At 56.7% G+C, this 14,832-nt stretch overlaps 1 protein-coding gene across 1 annotated transcript in view; it reads left to right on the top strand.

Annotated features, from left to right (window-relative positions):
- TRPM8 (transient receptor potential cation channel subfamily M member 8) overlaps window positions 1-14,153 on the top strand; it is a 54,464-nt gene extending 40,311 nt beyond the window's left edge. The window contains exons 21-24 of the mRNA XM_045845727.1: window positions 1,865-2,055; window positions 9,968-10,067; window positions 11,122-11,155; window positions 14,103-14,153. Coding sequence (XP_045701683.1) covers window positions 1,865-2,055; window positions 9,968-10,067; window positions 11,122-11,155; window positions 14,103-14,153 — 376 coding nt within the window. The remainder of the gene's footprint in view (window positions 1-1,864; window positions 2,056-9,967; window positions 10,068-11,121; window positions 11,156-14,102) is intronic.
- The last annotated feature ends 679 nt before the right edge of the window (window positions 14,154-14,832 follow it).

Genomic DNA, 14,832 nt, shown 5'->3' with positions numbered 1-14,832 from the left:
TCGGGAACTGACTTCAGAGATGAAGAAGCTTCCGGAAGCTGCTGCAATATGGGAAGGTGGACCTCCGTGTGTAAACAAACCTCACACCACCAATCTGGAAATGCGCTATTTCTGCAAAGTGGCTTTTGAGTATTAATGTCCGGTCATTGGCCAGCTCACCCACACCCCCCTGGGACGTGGAGGAGGGTGTGTACGTTCACCCAGGAGAGGAACGTGGCTCTCTGGACCCACCCCACCCCCCGCCCCCCACGCTGGGGAGCAGAGGGAAGCTCTTTGCAGCCAGCTGGGTCTTCCTGAGGAGCCAAGGACACAGTGGTACGAAGCAGACGGCTTCAAAGTGGTGAATCGCACCAATGTGAAACCTTTTTTACGGCCTTGGCCTGGATCCATTCTGGACCAGGGATGGATGATTTTTTTTTTTTGTCTAAGGTCCAGCGAGGGCCTTCACTTTGGCCAGATGTGATTCATGTAGTGAGGTTACATTGTCAGTACAAGTTTGAGCCTAATTGTCATATAGGTCGGCCTGGAAAAAGTCCATTGTTAACATAATGAGAACAGTTTGCGTGACATCGACATCAATGTAACCCGGCAGCCAAGGAGGGTGGACTGGAATGCACACGTGTGAACAACGATGACGTCACTGTACTAGTCAGTGGGGGTGGTAGACGCGGTTGAGTGAGCCTGTGCACTGTGTGACCATCGCATTCAAAATGACTGGGCAAGTGGAGCGATGAATCTGCATCAGATTTTGCATTAAGCCTGAACATTCCTGTGCAGAAACTATTCAGATGGTTCAGAAGGCTGCCGCTGTGGGCAACTGGTGGTTGGCAACTTCATCACAACAGTGCACCCGCTCATGCATCACGTCTCGTGCAGAGTGTTTTGACAAAACATCAAATCACCCAGGTGACTCAGCCCCCCTACAGCCCAGATGTGGTGCCCTTTGACTTCTGGTTTTTCCCAAAATTAAAATCACCTTTGAAAGGGAAGAGATTTCAGACCATTGATGAGATTCAGAAAAATACAACAGGGCAGCTGATGGCGATTGGGAGAACTGTGTGAGGTCCCAAGGTGCCCACTTTGAAAGGGACTGAGGTGTCATTGACCTGTGCACAATGTTTCTTGTATCTTGTATCTTCTTCAATACATGTCTCTGTTTTTCATATTACATGGTTGGATACCTTCTGGACAGACCTCATATGTGTCTTCCCAAAATAAAAAAATAGCTATGAAGATAATTTTTCATGGCTGCCTAACATAATTATATTGATTAAGCGTAACGTGTGAAGCATGTGGTTAGTGCCGACCCTTTGGGGTCAGCACTTTGGGGTCGACCCTTCTGTTGTGTGGGGCAAACGGCCCTTTGTGTGTGTCCACTCACACACTGTCTGTTGTCAGTACCTCCTTAGTCTTGGGGGAAGTTTCCAGAAGGAAAGTCACTGGGTCAGAGGGAGGAACCTGTTTAAGGCCCTTGGCAAACAGGAGGGCGTGTTATTTCCGAGGGAGTCAGTCCCTTGGGCCTCTTTGTATCTGACTTACTAATAGACGAAGGAAAAAACAGACTCCTTGAAAAGTCTTGAGATAAAAATAAGTTTAGATTTTTGTGATTGAAAAGAAAAAAAAATGCAAAACAAAAACCACAAACCAGAAACCATTCTGACTCCTCTTGAAAAGGAGTGCCAAGCCCCAAGCTGAGCGGTTCTGGCCCCGCCGCTGGCAGGGATGTCCTGTCCCGACCGGACCTGAACCATCGTCAGGGTCCGAGCTTAAAACCCCCAGCGCGGCGCCGGCGGTGGAACGACGGGCGGGCGCGCGCGCGCGCGGGGAGCCCGGGCCTGACCTTGTCTCCCGCTTGCGCCCGCAGCTACACCGTGGGCACCGTGCAGGAGAACAACGACCAGGTGTGGAAGTTCCAGAGGTACTTCCTGGTGCAGGAGTACTGCAGCCGCCTCAACATCCCCTTCCCCTTCGTGGTCTTCGCCTACTTCTACATGGCGGCCAAGAGCTGCTTCCGCGGCTGCTGCCAGGAGGGGCCCGCCGCGCCCTCGGCCTGCTGTGAGTGGTGCGCGCCTGCGCCTGCGCGGGGGTGGGAGGCCGGGGCGAATTGCAGGGGGCGGGCTCGCTCAGCTGCCGACTGCCCACGTCAGTCTGTCTGTCTGTCCCTAAAGCTTGGGCACCGGGCCAGCGGAAGAATTAATCACCGTATTTTGCCGTGTGTAATGAGCACGTTTTTGCCCAAACTTTTAAGGGAAAAATAAGAGTGCGCATTACACGTGGTTACTACTGATTCCATATCGATATAAATGCTTTTAATTCTGTTATTTATGCTTATGCGTTAAAAGCGTAGCTCTAGAAAGCAGTGAATGAATGATATCCGTATGCAAAACAATATCCTGGGATTCTATCATTGGCTTCATTTCTAGATATAAATAAATTAATAATTGCAGTTAAACAATTAAAACGAGAGATTTTTTTCCCCCTGAAAGTTTGGGTCGAAAATGTGGGTGCGCAGTGTACACGGCAAAATACGGTCCTCAAGAGGAGGAGGAGAGGGAGACCCGGGGTTCGTCCCACGGGGGCCTGTTTGGTGGGGTAACTGCGGGACGGACGCACGGACACAATGATGTGAATAGGACGTTGATTGAGCGTGACTTACGGGATGTTGTCACACGTGGCTTTGCGTCGGCCGCCCTGGGCCGCTCCGAAGTTTATTCTCCGGGAGACCTTGGCCTTCACCCCGGCAAGGGCGCTCGCCTTTTCCGGTCGCCCCGATGGAATTCGAAAGCCGGCAATGACTTGACTCGGTAAACCAGTGTCACCTTAGACATTAGAAGGCGCAGCCCAGTGTGTTCACCGGCCTACGCATTGCCAGTCGGGGGCGGGGGGGGCTCCCCCCGAGGGCTCGCCTCCTCTCAGCTGGGGGAGGTGTCAGGAAGGGGGGCCGTTGGCTTGCCCCTGTCTTTGTGGCTCCCTCTCGCCCACCCAGCACTGCTGTTGCTGACCCTCCACCAGGGAGGGTGGAGGGCAAGGAGCAGGCAGTCCTTCGGAGAGACGGGGGCCCTGCCCGAGGCTGGCTCCGTGCCCTCTGGCCTGGCACGGGGTGATGCGTGGGAGCTGGGGGGCCCTTCAGCGGTTGCCAGGCTGGCCTGTCACCACAGACCCCCGTGGGCAGTGCTTTCTCTGGAGGCTGCTCCCCCGAGCCTCTGGTCTCCAGGGGCCCGTTCAGCCCACGCTCCCTGTGGGGGACCCACCTCCTTCTGGAAGGCAGCGGTCATTGTGTCGGCAGTCCAGTCTATCCTCTCTCTCGTGTGGTCATCCAGCTCCTCAGCTCCGACCCCCTTCGGGGCTGTGGGCGGGTCTCCCCCCAGGCCCCTTTCCTTTGCCCTGCTCCGGGGGCCAGGGTCTCACACCCTCGGACTCCTGGTTGCAGCCTGGCCCCTGACTCCTTGGGCTGCAGGGAGCACCTGTCCAGCTCTCCTGGCCATATGGGGCTGGGTCCTCTCCATACCTGATCCCAGAGCTGCAAAGCCGGACTCGTCTCCCCGTCTGCAGACACGTGTCAGCCATGTTGACACAAAAGGAGGAGAGGGCTCTTTTTATGCATTGGAGGTCGGGAGACAAAGGGAGAGATGGGGCCGGCCCATTCTCCCGGCCCTCTGACCTCCGAGTTGGGCCAGGCGATGCATCTCGGGGTGGGGGGGAGGTGTGGGGGGGGGCAGCGGCAGGGCCACTGCCCCATCGGGCGCAGCGCCAAGAACCACGTGCTCAGGGCCCATGAAAATCTTCCACGTTCTCTTAAAAATCAGGAGAAACTAATGAACTGCTAGTCCACAGAAAACATGTTGGAATATATTTTGTCTTTATACTCATTGAGTCATAATATATTTTAGTGGACATTGTTTTAATCCAGGAAGGGGCGCGTCAGGGCAGAAGTGAGAGGGCCTCAGGTGACCCACAGGGGCCCATTCGCTCAGAGCTTCCCGTCTTAGTAGTAAACGTTCTGCACCCCCGACACCAGGTAGGGGACCAACACGTCCCAGGTCACCAGGGACTGTCCCGATTGTGAGACTGTAAGTCCGGCATCCCAGGACCCCATCACCGCCAGGGGCTGCTGGTCACCCTCTGGGGCCACTGAAGTCAGAAAGGGGCCGGCGTACTGCCGGAGGATATCAACCAGCGGTTCGGGCTGGCCCCGGCCCCGGCGCCCGCAGGGTCTGCGTTCTCGCCCCCTGTGGGGGAAGCAGAGAAGGGCCGCGTTGGGCCTCCCAGCAGACGGGTCGTAGGTGATTGTTTGGCAAACCACCCCAAAGCCCAGCGGCCTGAAACAGCCAGCACCTCTCTGCTCATGGTCCTGCGGGTTCGCCCAGGTGAGGGCTCAGCTGGGAGGGCTGGTCTCAGCCGCCCACTGCACCTGTCACTGGGCAGGTGGGCCGTGGGCTGGCTGGGCCTGATGGCCACGTGCACTCGCGTGTGTGCGGGGAGCCTCCCCGTGCCCCAGCTCACGCTCCCTGCATGGGGGCTGGGTTCCCGCATCAAGCCGTGGCTGCCTAGTCCCATGACATCATTTCTGCTGCATTCTATTGGTCAGGGGACATCACGGGCCCGCCCAGATGGCTGGATGCACGGGTCCCCTGGGAGGGCCTCCGCACCGGGCACTGGCCGGTCCAGGGAGAGCGAGCTCGTCTCTGGCCGCCCCCCCCGCCGCTCCCAGCTCGTGGGGGCTGTGCCGGGGGGCCGCCCGCCAGGGTCTTCCTTCCCACGCGCTCACCTGCCACAGTCACTGGACTCGACGCGCCGGAAGTGGAAGCGCTTCGCTGCCCAGCCCGTTCTGAGCGGTCCAGAATGACCTGTGGCGCCTCGGACGATTGAAGATAGGATCCCCCACACGTAGGCTGACCCCGAGGACTCAGCCGACCCCGTTGGCTGCGCCTGTCGGAGCCTCCCCGAACTTGGGAGAGTGAAGGCAGACCTTTAAAAAATAACCCCTTCGTGCTTCTCCGTTCTGAGCGGAGTCCCCTTTGCCAGTCCCCCACAGCGGATGCATGTCACGAGGAACCGGAAGATCCGCTATGTTTTCCCCCCTTGGAAAAGCGCCTTTGCCGAGCCCTTGCTCCCTGAGCCGCGTCTGTGATAGGGGCGGGTGTGAGGGAGAGGCGCCAGCGTGCTTCCAGAAGGTGACCTTTAGCAATCTGGGACAGAAAGGGGTGCCTTGATGCGTGTGGGTTATTCGCTTAGTCTCATCACCAAAAACGAAAGAGCTTGAACTGAGAAGTGTGGGAAGCACTCATTTCACGGAACGTGTAGGGCACCAGGAGAGCTACACTGTGGACGCCTAAGCCCCAGGCTAGAGTGAATCAGGGAGGACTTCCTGGAAGAAGGGGCTATTTAACTTGAGACCCAGAGGATGAGCTGGAAGTCAGCCAGGCAAAGAAAGGGGCACAGGCTGGGAGGGGCCGCAGAGTGGGGGTGGTCAGGAGGAGGAGGAAGTCGGGGCCCTCAGGTGAGAGGAGAGGCGTCCCTGGAGCCGTGGGCTGCAGGGGGACTGATGAAAGGCCCTGGGCCGTGTCCCACAGCCAGGTGCGAGCTCCACTCAGTCCCCCCGCCTCCTGTCCCCAGCCCACCATGTCACAGGGTGTCGCCCTAAATCCCAGGGGAAGGGAAAACATAGACAGAAGACACGAGAGTGCAAGAAACGGTGACACAAGTCCCGAAGTGCACATCACAATAGTGCACCCCTCTGCTGAATGGGCTTGTCTCCCTCGACCGGAAGTGAGCCAAGACGCCCCAGATCAACGTGACGCCCCGCAGATGCTGACGCCCCTTCTCCTGCCTTGGCGAGGAGCAGTCACTTTGGAGTTTGGGGGAGGGTCTGGAAATGTGATCCTCCCACTGGAGAACTAATGATAAAAAAAAAGTCTCTGTTACAGGGGGAAAAGTACAGGGTCTGGCACACATAACACCTCATTTTTACTACATAACAGTCTTTTACTACAAACTCATAAGCCTGTAGTAGTTCGGTAACGTAACAACAGCACACTCACGCACACCATGTGACGTTTTAGGTGGCGTGTTCACATGGCTGTCCATCTCGTGTGAGGCACTCACGTTCCGGCCAACCATGCTCAGCGGCGCTGCCTCTGCCGGCCCCTGCAGGTGTGGAGGGCGGTTCGGGAAGAGGTGACCCGGGCAGAACCCGGCACAGCTCACTGGGGGTTTACGGGCGCGCTGTGCCCGTCTCCATGTGGGTTTTGCAGGGCGAGGTGGGGGTCTTCTGCTATGCTGGGGCCTTGTGCCCGCTGCTCTCAGGTGCTGGGTGGCCCCGGGGCCACCGGGGGCGGGCGGGCGTCTCCCTCTGGGCTTCTCTGTGTCGTAGCCAGTGAGAGGGCCCCCGGCCGCCCTGCGGGGGTTCACGTTTCACACTGGGAGGATCATTCCCGTCGCGTCAGTGGAGCCCACACATTGAGATGATTCAGGAAGCAAAAGATGGATTTTACTAACCTAAACAATTAAGAAAAATTTAACGTGATAAGAAACATCATTGTATTTTGTGTGTGTGGAGTTCCTTAACTACCTAGAAAGGGAGGCAAGACGCTCACGAACATGACCTTCCTTACTGGTCACCACCCACTTGCGTGCTGTCCCGGGACCTCGACGCCCCGGAGCCGGGCTTTCCGGATGCAAATGTGCCGGCGACGCCCAGCCTCACGTCACGGGTTCAAGACTCCTTGTCGTCGCCTCTTCCAACAGCGTCACTTCGAGACATAAGTGTCCCCTTTGGGACGCCATTAGACGTCACAGCTATGTCCCTGCCTTTCCTGATGAAGAGAGGTGTTGTGACAGTTTGGATGAGTTGTGAGGACAGTTGTGACCCTCTTTTTGCCCACCGTCGCACCGCAGAGGGCAAGGGGAGTGGTTTCAGGCTGAGAGAGTGGACAGTCTGTCTGTATGTCAGAGGCGGGGATGGGAAGTGTGGGTCTGGGAAGTGCGGGTCTGGAATCCGTACTGCAGGACGGTGCCCGAAGGCCAGAGGCACGTGAGGACGGACCCCAGACGTGGCTCTGGCTGCTGTCCCGAAGCCACGTCACGAGGACGAGTGTCTACGAGACCCGGGGGGAGGCGCAGGGGGCCACCGAGGCCTTCAGATTTGGAGGTGAACGCAAAGCAAATTTAAGGATGTGAATTGCCAACCAGAGACTCTGACAACAGGTTCTGTATTATTATTGTTGTTGTTGTTGTTGTTGTTGTCCTGAATCATTGCAGAGAAAACACAAACACAGTGAAAAGGTGCAGGGAGGAAGATGGAACTCCATGTAAATTGAAGACGAAGCCCCACAAGCAGCCTATCAGGGAGAAGGATGAGCAGCCGAGGGAGGTGGTGACCGTCTCTCCGCGGTGGGACTCCGGGTGGGGGTGGGCAGCCGGGGGCTGCGTGCGGGGAAGGCCAGCTCTCCAGAGAGGCGCGTGCGCAGTCCAGGGTCAGCGGAGCCTGGATACTCTGTGAAGACAAGCCAGTCCTCTGGGCTCTGCTGCGGCGGGAAAGGCAGGACAACGTGCATCCCGTTTCCTCAAGACTTCATGGCTAAGCGCAATGGGAACAGAAAGATGGAAACAAACCCGTCACCATTTGGCCAGCAAATGGGTGGGTGCCTCAGCTGGAGGAAGCCGACAGGAAGTCACAGGAAGTGACCCACCGAGCCTGTGAGCCTGTGAGCCTGCGTCTGTCTCCTTCCCGCCCCGGGCCGGCTGAGATCTTACAGGTGGAGAGACAGACCCGTGAGCTCTGGACATCTGCCCTCCTCACGGGCCCTCACTCTCAGGAAGGAATCGCGGAGGGTTGGGAGACCACCGGAGGATGGGCTCCTTGCCCGCTCCCCCGGCGGCGGTGGTGGCAGGAGCGGGGAACCTGGGGCCAGGACTCACCACAGACCAGCCGCGCACCGCGCAGGGTCCTCCTGGGAGACTCTCGTTGCAGAAGCTGCAGCACCGTGGTCGCCACAGCCTCCCCCGGCGACCCACGCCCTGACTTCACTTCGCGTTTGCCTCCGGTGATGGGGAATTTAAGCTGGAAATCTCTTTTCTCTGGAGAGAGATGCAAGGGTTTTCAAATAACTTTCAGAAAAGATAGGGTCCAGGCTTCTGTGGTTGGTGACGCCCTCAGGCAACAAAAAAAAGGATGCTGCCCAGTAATTCTATTTTTATAAAAGACGAGAAAGGAATTCATATTTATCAATAGAACATTGGAAAAATACAAGAAAGCACGAATGAAAAAGAGCACAGGCAAACGTAACCACCACCCACAGATAAATGCCCACACGCTGGCACTTACTCTCTGGTTCCCGTGCGGCTGTGTAATAATTTGAGCTGTGCGCGCACATTCATAATCGGATTTGTTCATTTAACTAGTAATACATCACAACCATTTTCCAAGTCCACGAATACCAATCTGCGTGACAGTTTTTAACTGGAATATTCCAGCATCTCAATGTACCACAGTTAATTTTATCATCCTCTTGTGGTTAAATGTGTAGAGTTTTCAGCCCCTTTGTTATCATGTAGTACTATGATACACAGTTCTACGCGTTAATTTTTGAGCACATCCTCCGAGCTGTTTCCAGAAGAGACGACTGTAGACCAAGAGAACGTGTACGTTTACATCTTCTGATCTTGTCTGGCCCCCTGCGGTCACCGTCCCCCGTGGCTGTGACGGGTGACAGGTTTCCCAGCACACGGCAAGCCTGTTCGCCTGCATCGTTGCCGACGCAGGAGCTAGCTGTTGTTACGGCAGAACCTCCTGCTTTCCTGTTTGGCTGGTGGAAGTGCTACGTCGTCCCTTCCACCGGCATTTCCTCGACTAAGGGGGGTGGTTTTCCTCGTTCGTTTGCCGTTCCTGCTCGCTGCCATCTGGGCCCAGGATGGCCTGGCCCCTGCCGCGCTCCGCCTGGGTCTGTGCGTGCATTTCAACGACCGGAAGAGACATCGGAAACGGCACTGCCAGGGAAAATACACCAGAAAGGCATTTGGTTAGGAGTTATTTTCTAAAGTGAATAACCACCATTTAAAAGTACATCTGAAAAAATTTGAAAAATGGGAAAAATAAAGAAAAGAAATAAATCCGTGCCTGCTATAATAGGATTGGCTTTGAACCTGTCCCCTACTTTTTGGCTGTCTTTGACGGCCAATCACTTCTTCCGAAATCCGGGAAGATGGTCTAACTTTCCCTGAGCTCTACCGTGTCCAGGACAAATCCCTAAGTGAAAACTAGATGCATTTGGTCCGAGGGGACACCTGCAGGGACACGTGAGGATGGCCGTCCCTGGTCTGAAACCCAGGTGAGCTGTCGCTCCGTTCTCTCACCTGCTGGGCCCCCGAAAGGCGAGGGGCCGCAGGGAGCTGAAGGAGCCCCTTGCTGGTATGCGCCCCAGGCCCCCTGTGCAGCACAGCCCAGGCACCCCTGGAGGAAAAGAGGAGACAGGATTTTCCCGGAGGTCCGCGCCCAGACACTCCATCTCGGGGGTGGGGGGCGATGGCAGGCCTCCTGTGCCGAAGTCGCTGCCCCGTCAGGTCCAGGGTGGGCAACCCGTGTGCAGTCCTTCGACGGCACGGTCAGGGCAGCAGGGTTATGCGGTCACGACGGGAGAGGAGCACCGTGAAACGAGAACCACAGTCACTAGTGACGTGGTTGTGCTGAGTCGCAAAACACAGAGGCGGGCTCCGGGCCTCTGGGGGTAGAATGAAGACCATGTTCCCGTTTCATCCCCTGCTGATGCTACCAGCACGTCCCTTAGTGTCCCGTCTTTCTGCTGCCGTCACCCGTGAGCAGAAGCAGTCAGACCAGCCCGCGCTGGACCGATGGGATTCTCCCGGCCCCGGAATCGCCAGGTGCACAGTGGGTGTGGCTTCAGGAGTCAGGGGCGTGCGAAACGACATGCGAACAACGTGTGTGTCTTTCTCTGTCTCGTTTCTCAAGGTTTCACGAACGAGGACAACGAGACTCTGGCGTGGGAAGGCGTCATGAAGGAAAACTACCTGGTCAAGGTCAACACGAAGGCCAGCGACGCCTCAGAGGAGTATGTCAGCCCCTGGTTTCCGCTCTGCGAGGCGCCCCCCGTGTTGCGGCCGGCGGGGCCGGGAGAGCTCTGTGGGTCTGTGGGGAGGGGTCAGGGTGGGGAGCCGGAGCTCGGGCAGTGAACGTGGGCCCGCCCATCGGGCAGGGCGCAGCCGCCAGCCTGCGGTCAGTTCCGCACCATCCTTCAAGGCTCCCCGGGGAGGCAGCGGTGTTTGGAGCCTGCAGGGCAGGGCCTCGGGGCCAGGTGACCGCAGTGCAGGTCCCCCTGCCGCGGTTGCAGAGGCAGATCCCGGGAAGTCCCTCAGGGGACGGGCAGTGGGCCTCCCCTGGCAGGGGCCACCCGTGTGTGTCTCTGTGACGAGAGGGAGGGGCGTCAGAAGATGGAAAAGCCGTTTGGTCGACGTGTCACACTGTCCCTGAGACTGTCCCTGAGACTGTCCAGAACGTCCTTTACCGGTCCGTGGAGCTGTTCATGAGCATCACGTAGGACTATGTGGGCCCCCAAGTGCACAGGTGGCACCACGTGACGTTTATGCCGGGCCCCTGGGAGCCTGCCCTTCTTACCGTGCGGGGCGACACTGGTACTGGGCAGGGCCCCAGATGCGAGAGCTCCGGACACCTCAGAATTCACTCAAACAGGAAGGAGTAGACAGAGGCACCGCGGACCCGCCGGTGAGCTTCGGCACAGCCACCGCACAGCCAGCGGGGGGCTCGTGCTCTTTCCCTCCGAGTGACGAAGCAGACGCCCCAAGCTTCCTCCCCTTCTGGACTCTGAGACCCTGGTGTCCGGAGGGAGGGACGGGCCTTGCGGGGCCCCTCCCACCACCCCCTCAGCACAGTGGCTGCTGCCTGCTGTACCTCTAACCCGGGCGAGAGTGGGATTCTGTGGGGGATTGGAAGAAACTACGGCAGGTAAATGCAGCAGATGTTGAGTTAGTTGGACGTGAAAATGATCTGTGTTTTGTTTTTTTAAAGACTGGAAAATGGAGTTTAATAGTTTTCGTTTTCCCTCTCTCTCTCTCTCTCTCTCCACGCCCTCCCCCCCCCCCTTGAAGAATGAGGCATCGGTTTAGACAGCTGGATACAAAGGTACAGTTTTGTTTATAGTTTAAGAAATAATATTTTCATCTCTATTATCTTAGAGCTTTCAACTGGAAGCCCGTGGTTACGGTCTAAAATGAAAGAAGTTCATTATTAAAAAGCAGACATGACGCTGACCGTATCCAGCTTTCTCCGTTCACAGGGCAGGGCCTGGGTGCCAGGGCGGAACTGTTTCCGGGGTGATCAGTCAGCCCAGTGGGCATAGTCCTGAAGTCCCGTTTCTACGATCTCCAAAGTCTTTTCTCTCTGACCCGGGACGGCCCCCCTGTCTCGCGGCTGCAGAGGCAGGTGGAAGATGCTGGCCATCACGGGAGCACCCAGAGAGGCCCGGGGCATGGTTTGGGGGTCTGGGAGCCACTGTGCTTGGCTTTGAGGCCACTGGGATCTGGCACCTATTACACTGCAGGGCGTGGCAGGCGCATGAACACAGATACATGAGCATGCACTGAGCATTAGGTATAGGGCGAGCAGACCTGAACCCCGCACGACGTCCCTTCCTCCAGGGTCTGCTGAACAGAGCGGTCCCCGGCCAGCCCGGGGCCCGGTGGGGGGTGGGGGGAGCAGCACGTGCCTACGGGGAGAGAGGGCGTGGTGGCAGCCCCTTTGGGGACACGCCACCCCGCCGCAGTGAGTCTTGTCCCGGCCGCTCCCGTCCTGCGGTGGTCCTCTTGCTGATTCCCAGCTGCGGGGCCGGGAAGACCCCTGTGTTCGTGGGGTCGAGTGCCGCACACTCTCGGTCACGGTCACGCCGGACGCAGCTCGTGATCCTAGCGGCGGGAGGGAAGGGAAAAACGCCGGACATGTTTGAAGATCAGAAACAGTCTGCAGACTATTAAGAAATAGTAGGAAAGGAGCAATAGGGGACCACGTGCTAAGACGATTTCTGTGAGACACAGGCTGATATGTAAGGTATGGAAAACCTTACGTGATATAGTCACCTTTCCACATTATACATTTACATTGAAACACATGCTCGTACTGTCTGCTGCTTCTGGGCCTGGACCACGTAACACATAACATTTATGTGTTATGTCATAGCACGGGCCGGGCATCGGGCCCGGTGCAGTCACGGCAGACGTGGCCCCTGGATTTCGGGAGGGCCCCCTGTTCAGCGGTTCGGGGGAGGAGCATGTGCAGGCTGAACTGTGCAGGGTTGGGTGCGGTAGCGGGTTCCTCTGCGTGTCCCCAGGCCTTCCAGGTCGTCTGGTCGGGGGACCCAGGAGCTGGGGACGTGTTCGTCCGGGTGTTGTGTTTGAAGAGAAAACAGGCTCTGTTTCAGTGTGTCGTGTCCCTCCTGGGCTCCCCGGGGTGGCCCTGCCAGGAGCTCATGGGAAGTAAGACTGAGGGCTGGGCTGACACTGTGGGAGCCGCGCTCCGGTGCTGCCCTGCCCCGGGCGTGCAGAGGATGGTCAAGACGGAGACCGCCGCGGACGGGCAGAGAGGAGCAGGCTGGAGCCTCGGGCCGCCTGGGTGCCTGCTGGGCATGTGCAGAGGCCGTCGGGAGCCTGGGGCACTGACTCCTAGGACCAGGGGTGACCTCCCAACCAGTAACGGTCCGGGCAGGGGACACTGTCAGTGGGGACAGTGGGCCTGAACAGTGGGGGTCATGGCAGATGGGGGCTGAGGGGGTCACGCATCATGGAATCATACCGAAGGCTGTCTCCATACATACGTGTGCAAGCCGGGGTCTCTGGGGACCTCCGAGAGTGTCTGCAGGTCCGGTCTCCTTCGCACGTCCCTGGCTGGGGAGCTCAGCCCCTTTGCTGGTCGGCGCGAGAAGCCCACCGCCACCATCGTCCTGTAGGTCTGGGGAGACGTTGGGCGGGTCCCAGGGAAGACCCCAAGTTCACAGCACAGAGCCTGGGGGGTCACCCATGGGGTTTCCCTACCTCTCCCCCTCCTCGTCCTGCTCCCTGCTCCTCCCCCTGTTTGTTCCCCCCTCTGTCCTCTATGCCTCCTCTCCTGAGCAACAAAAATAGACTTTCCATCCGGAGAAAATGTAGGGGCCATCTCTTGTTTCGTGAGCAAGCTCTTGGAATCTCACTCCTACTTTAAGCAGCGCATCGGAGCCGCTGTCCCAGGAGTTAGCGCAGAGCGCTGCCCGCGCCCAGAAACCGAAGGCATGCACAGCCCACCTTCCGTCTGCAGGGGGCACTGCACTCACTGCGCCTTGCTTATTGCAGGCGGGCTCCCATCCCCGGGGGCTTCCTTTTGTTCTTTAAAAAAAGGAAGTTAAGGGAAGAGGTTATTGCTGAAAAGGAGCCCAAGGGAAGCACAGCTTTTTTCCTGAGTGAGGGACACAGCCAGTTAGTTAGAAACCAAGGCGCAGAAACTGTGTTGCGTCTGCAGCTTGGATCAAACGTACAGCCGGGGCGTGTGATTCTGAACGCGCTTCGTGCATCTTGTGAAATAAACTTGTGAAACACGCGTGTGTCAAAAATAATTTTGTCAGGCCTTTTACCTGCATTTCTCTACCACATACGCTGTTTTGTGGGGAGGGGAGACACTTGGCAAAAACTTGATTTATTAATATTACATATTACTTTCATTAGCATTATCCTTATGTCAAAGCACAACTTTATTGTATTGTATCTCCTAATTTGTATTGGTATTCGTCACCCGGAACATCATTTCTAAATAGTATTTCTCTGTGTTGTGAAAATCTATTATTTCTACGTAGGATTCACTAGTGATGTGCATTTGAGTGAAGCTAATGCCGATTGATGGGGATGGTCCCCTGCTCGTGCTGTGATTCCAAGGGAAGCAGGGACAGGGGCGACACGTGCCGTCACTCATTCTGTTCCGTCCCGCACGCACCACAGTCTCTGTCTGGTGCACGAGAACATTTGTGTTTCACGGGACAGCTGGAGTGCGATCATTTACGTTTCAAAGTTGACACATCGATCTTAAGACCAGTTCTTTCTCCCCTCCCCAGCTCAACGATCTCAAGTGTCTTCTGAAGGAGATCGCCAATAAAATCAAATGAAACTCGTGGGCTGCGATGGAGAGAAATCTTGTCCCACAAGGTGAGTTGTTCCAATGGATTTTCTTTTTTTTTTTTGCTCTGAAAATGTACATATTTTCAGACTGATTTCAAAATTGCAATATTATCCTCGGGTCTTCTATGTTCACGTATTATCAGATTGGAAATGACGTGTGGTGTAAAACACGTGACCACTACGGGGTTGTAGGGAGGAGCAAGAGGAAGCCACGCCCCTGGTCACATGACCTTCCGCACCAACCTCGCTCCCAGCCCAGGGGCCCCGCCACAGCCGGCCGGAGGTCCCGCCTCCCTCTGGCTGTTCTAAAAGCGCTGGCAACCCGTGCAGCTGTGTCGGCAATAACTGAATCAAGGTCACACTGTCCAGAGGCTTCCTTTTTCTTTTGTCCTTAACTCTGTGTCCCTGCTGTCTTTACCCATTAGTGCCTGAAAAACGTACCTCGTTCTCAAGACACACCGTGGATGCTTTTTGCTGCGGGACAGGGCAAATGCGTGCTCGCCTGCTTGTGTCGCTGACGGCACACGTGTATCGATCCCGTTTGATGACCAGACATGTTTCAGTCAAGCGTTCCAGGGTTTCGGCAACAGCTCATTTGCACAATAAAAATGGAATTCAATTAAGTGGCGAACTTGAACCCAAGGGTTGGCTCCCCCACCTTGCCAT

The sequence above is a fragment of the Phyllostomus hastatus genome, unplaced genomic scaffold (genome assembly GCF_019186645.2).
Source record: "Phyllostomus hastatus isolate PE091 unplaced genomic scaffold, TTU_PhHast_1.1 phas_contig_477, whole genome shotgun sequence".
Lineage (NCBI taxonomy): Eukaryota > Metazoa > Chordata > Mammalia > Chiroptera > Phyllostomidae > Phyllostomus > Phyllostomus hastatus.
This window is presented reverse-complemented; position numbering and strand designations above follow the sequence as displayed.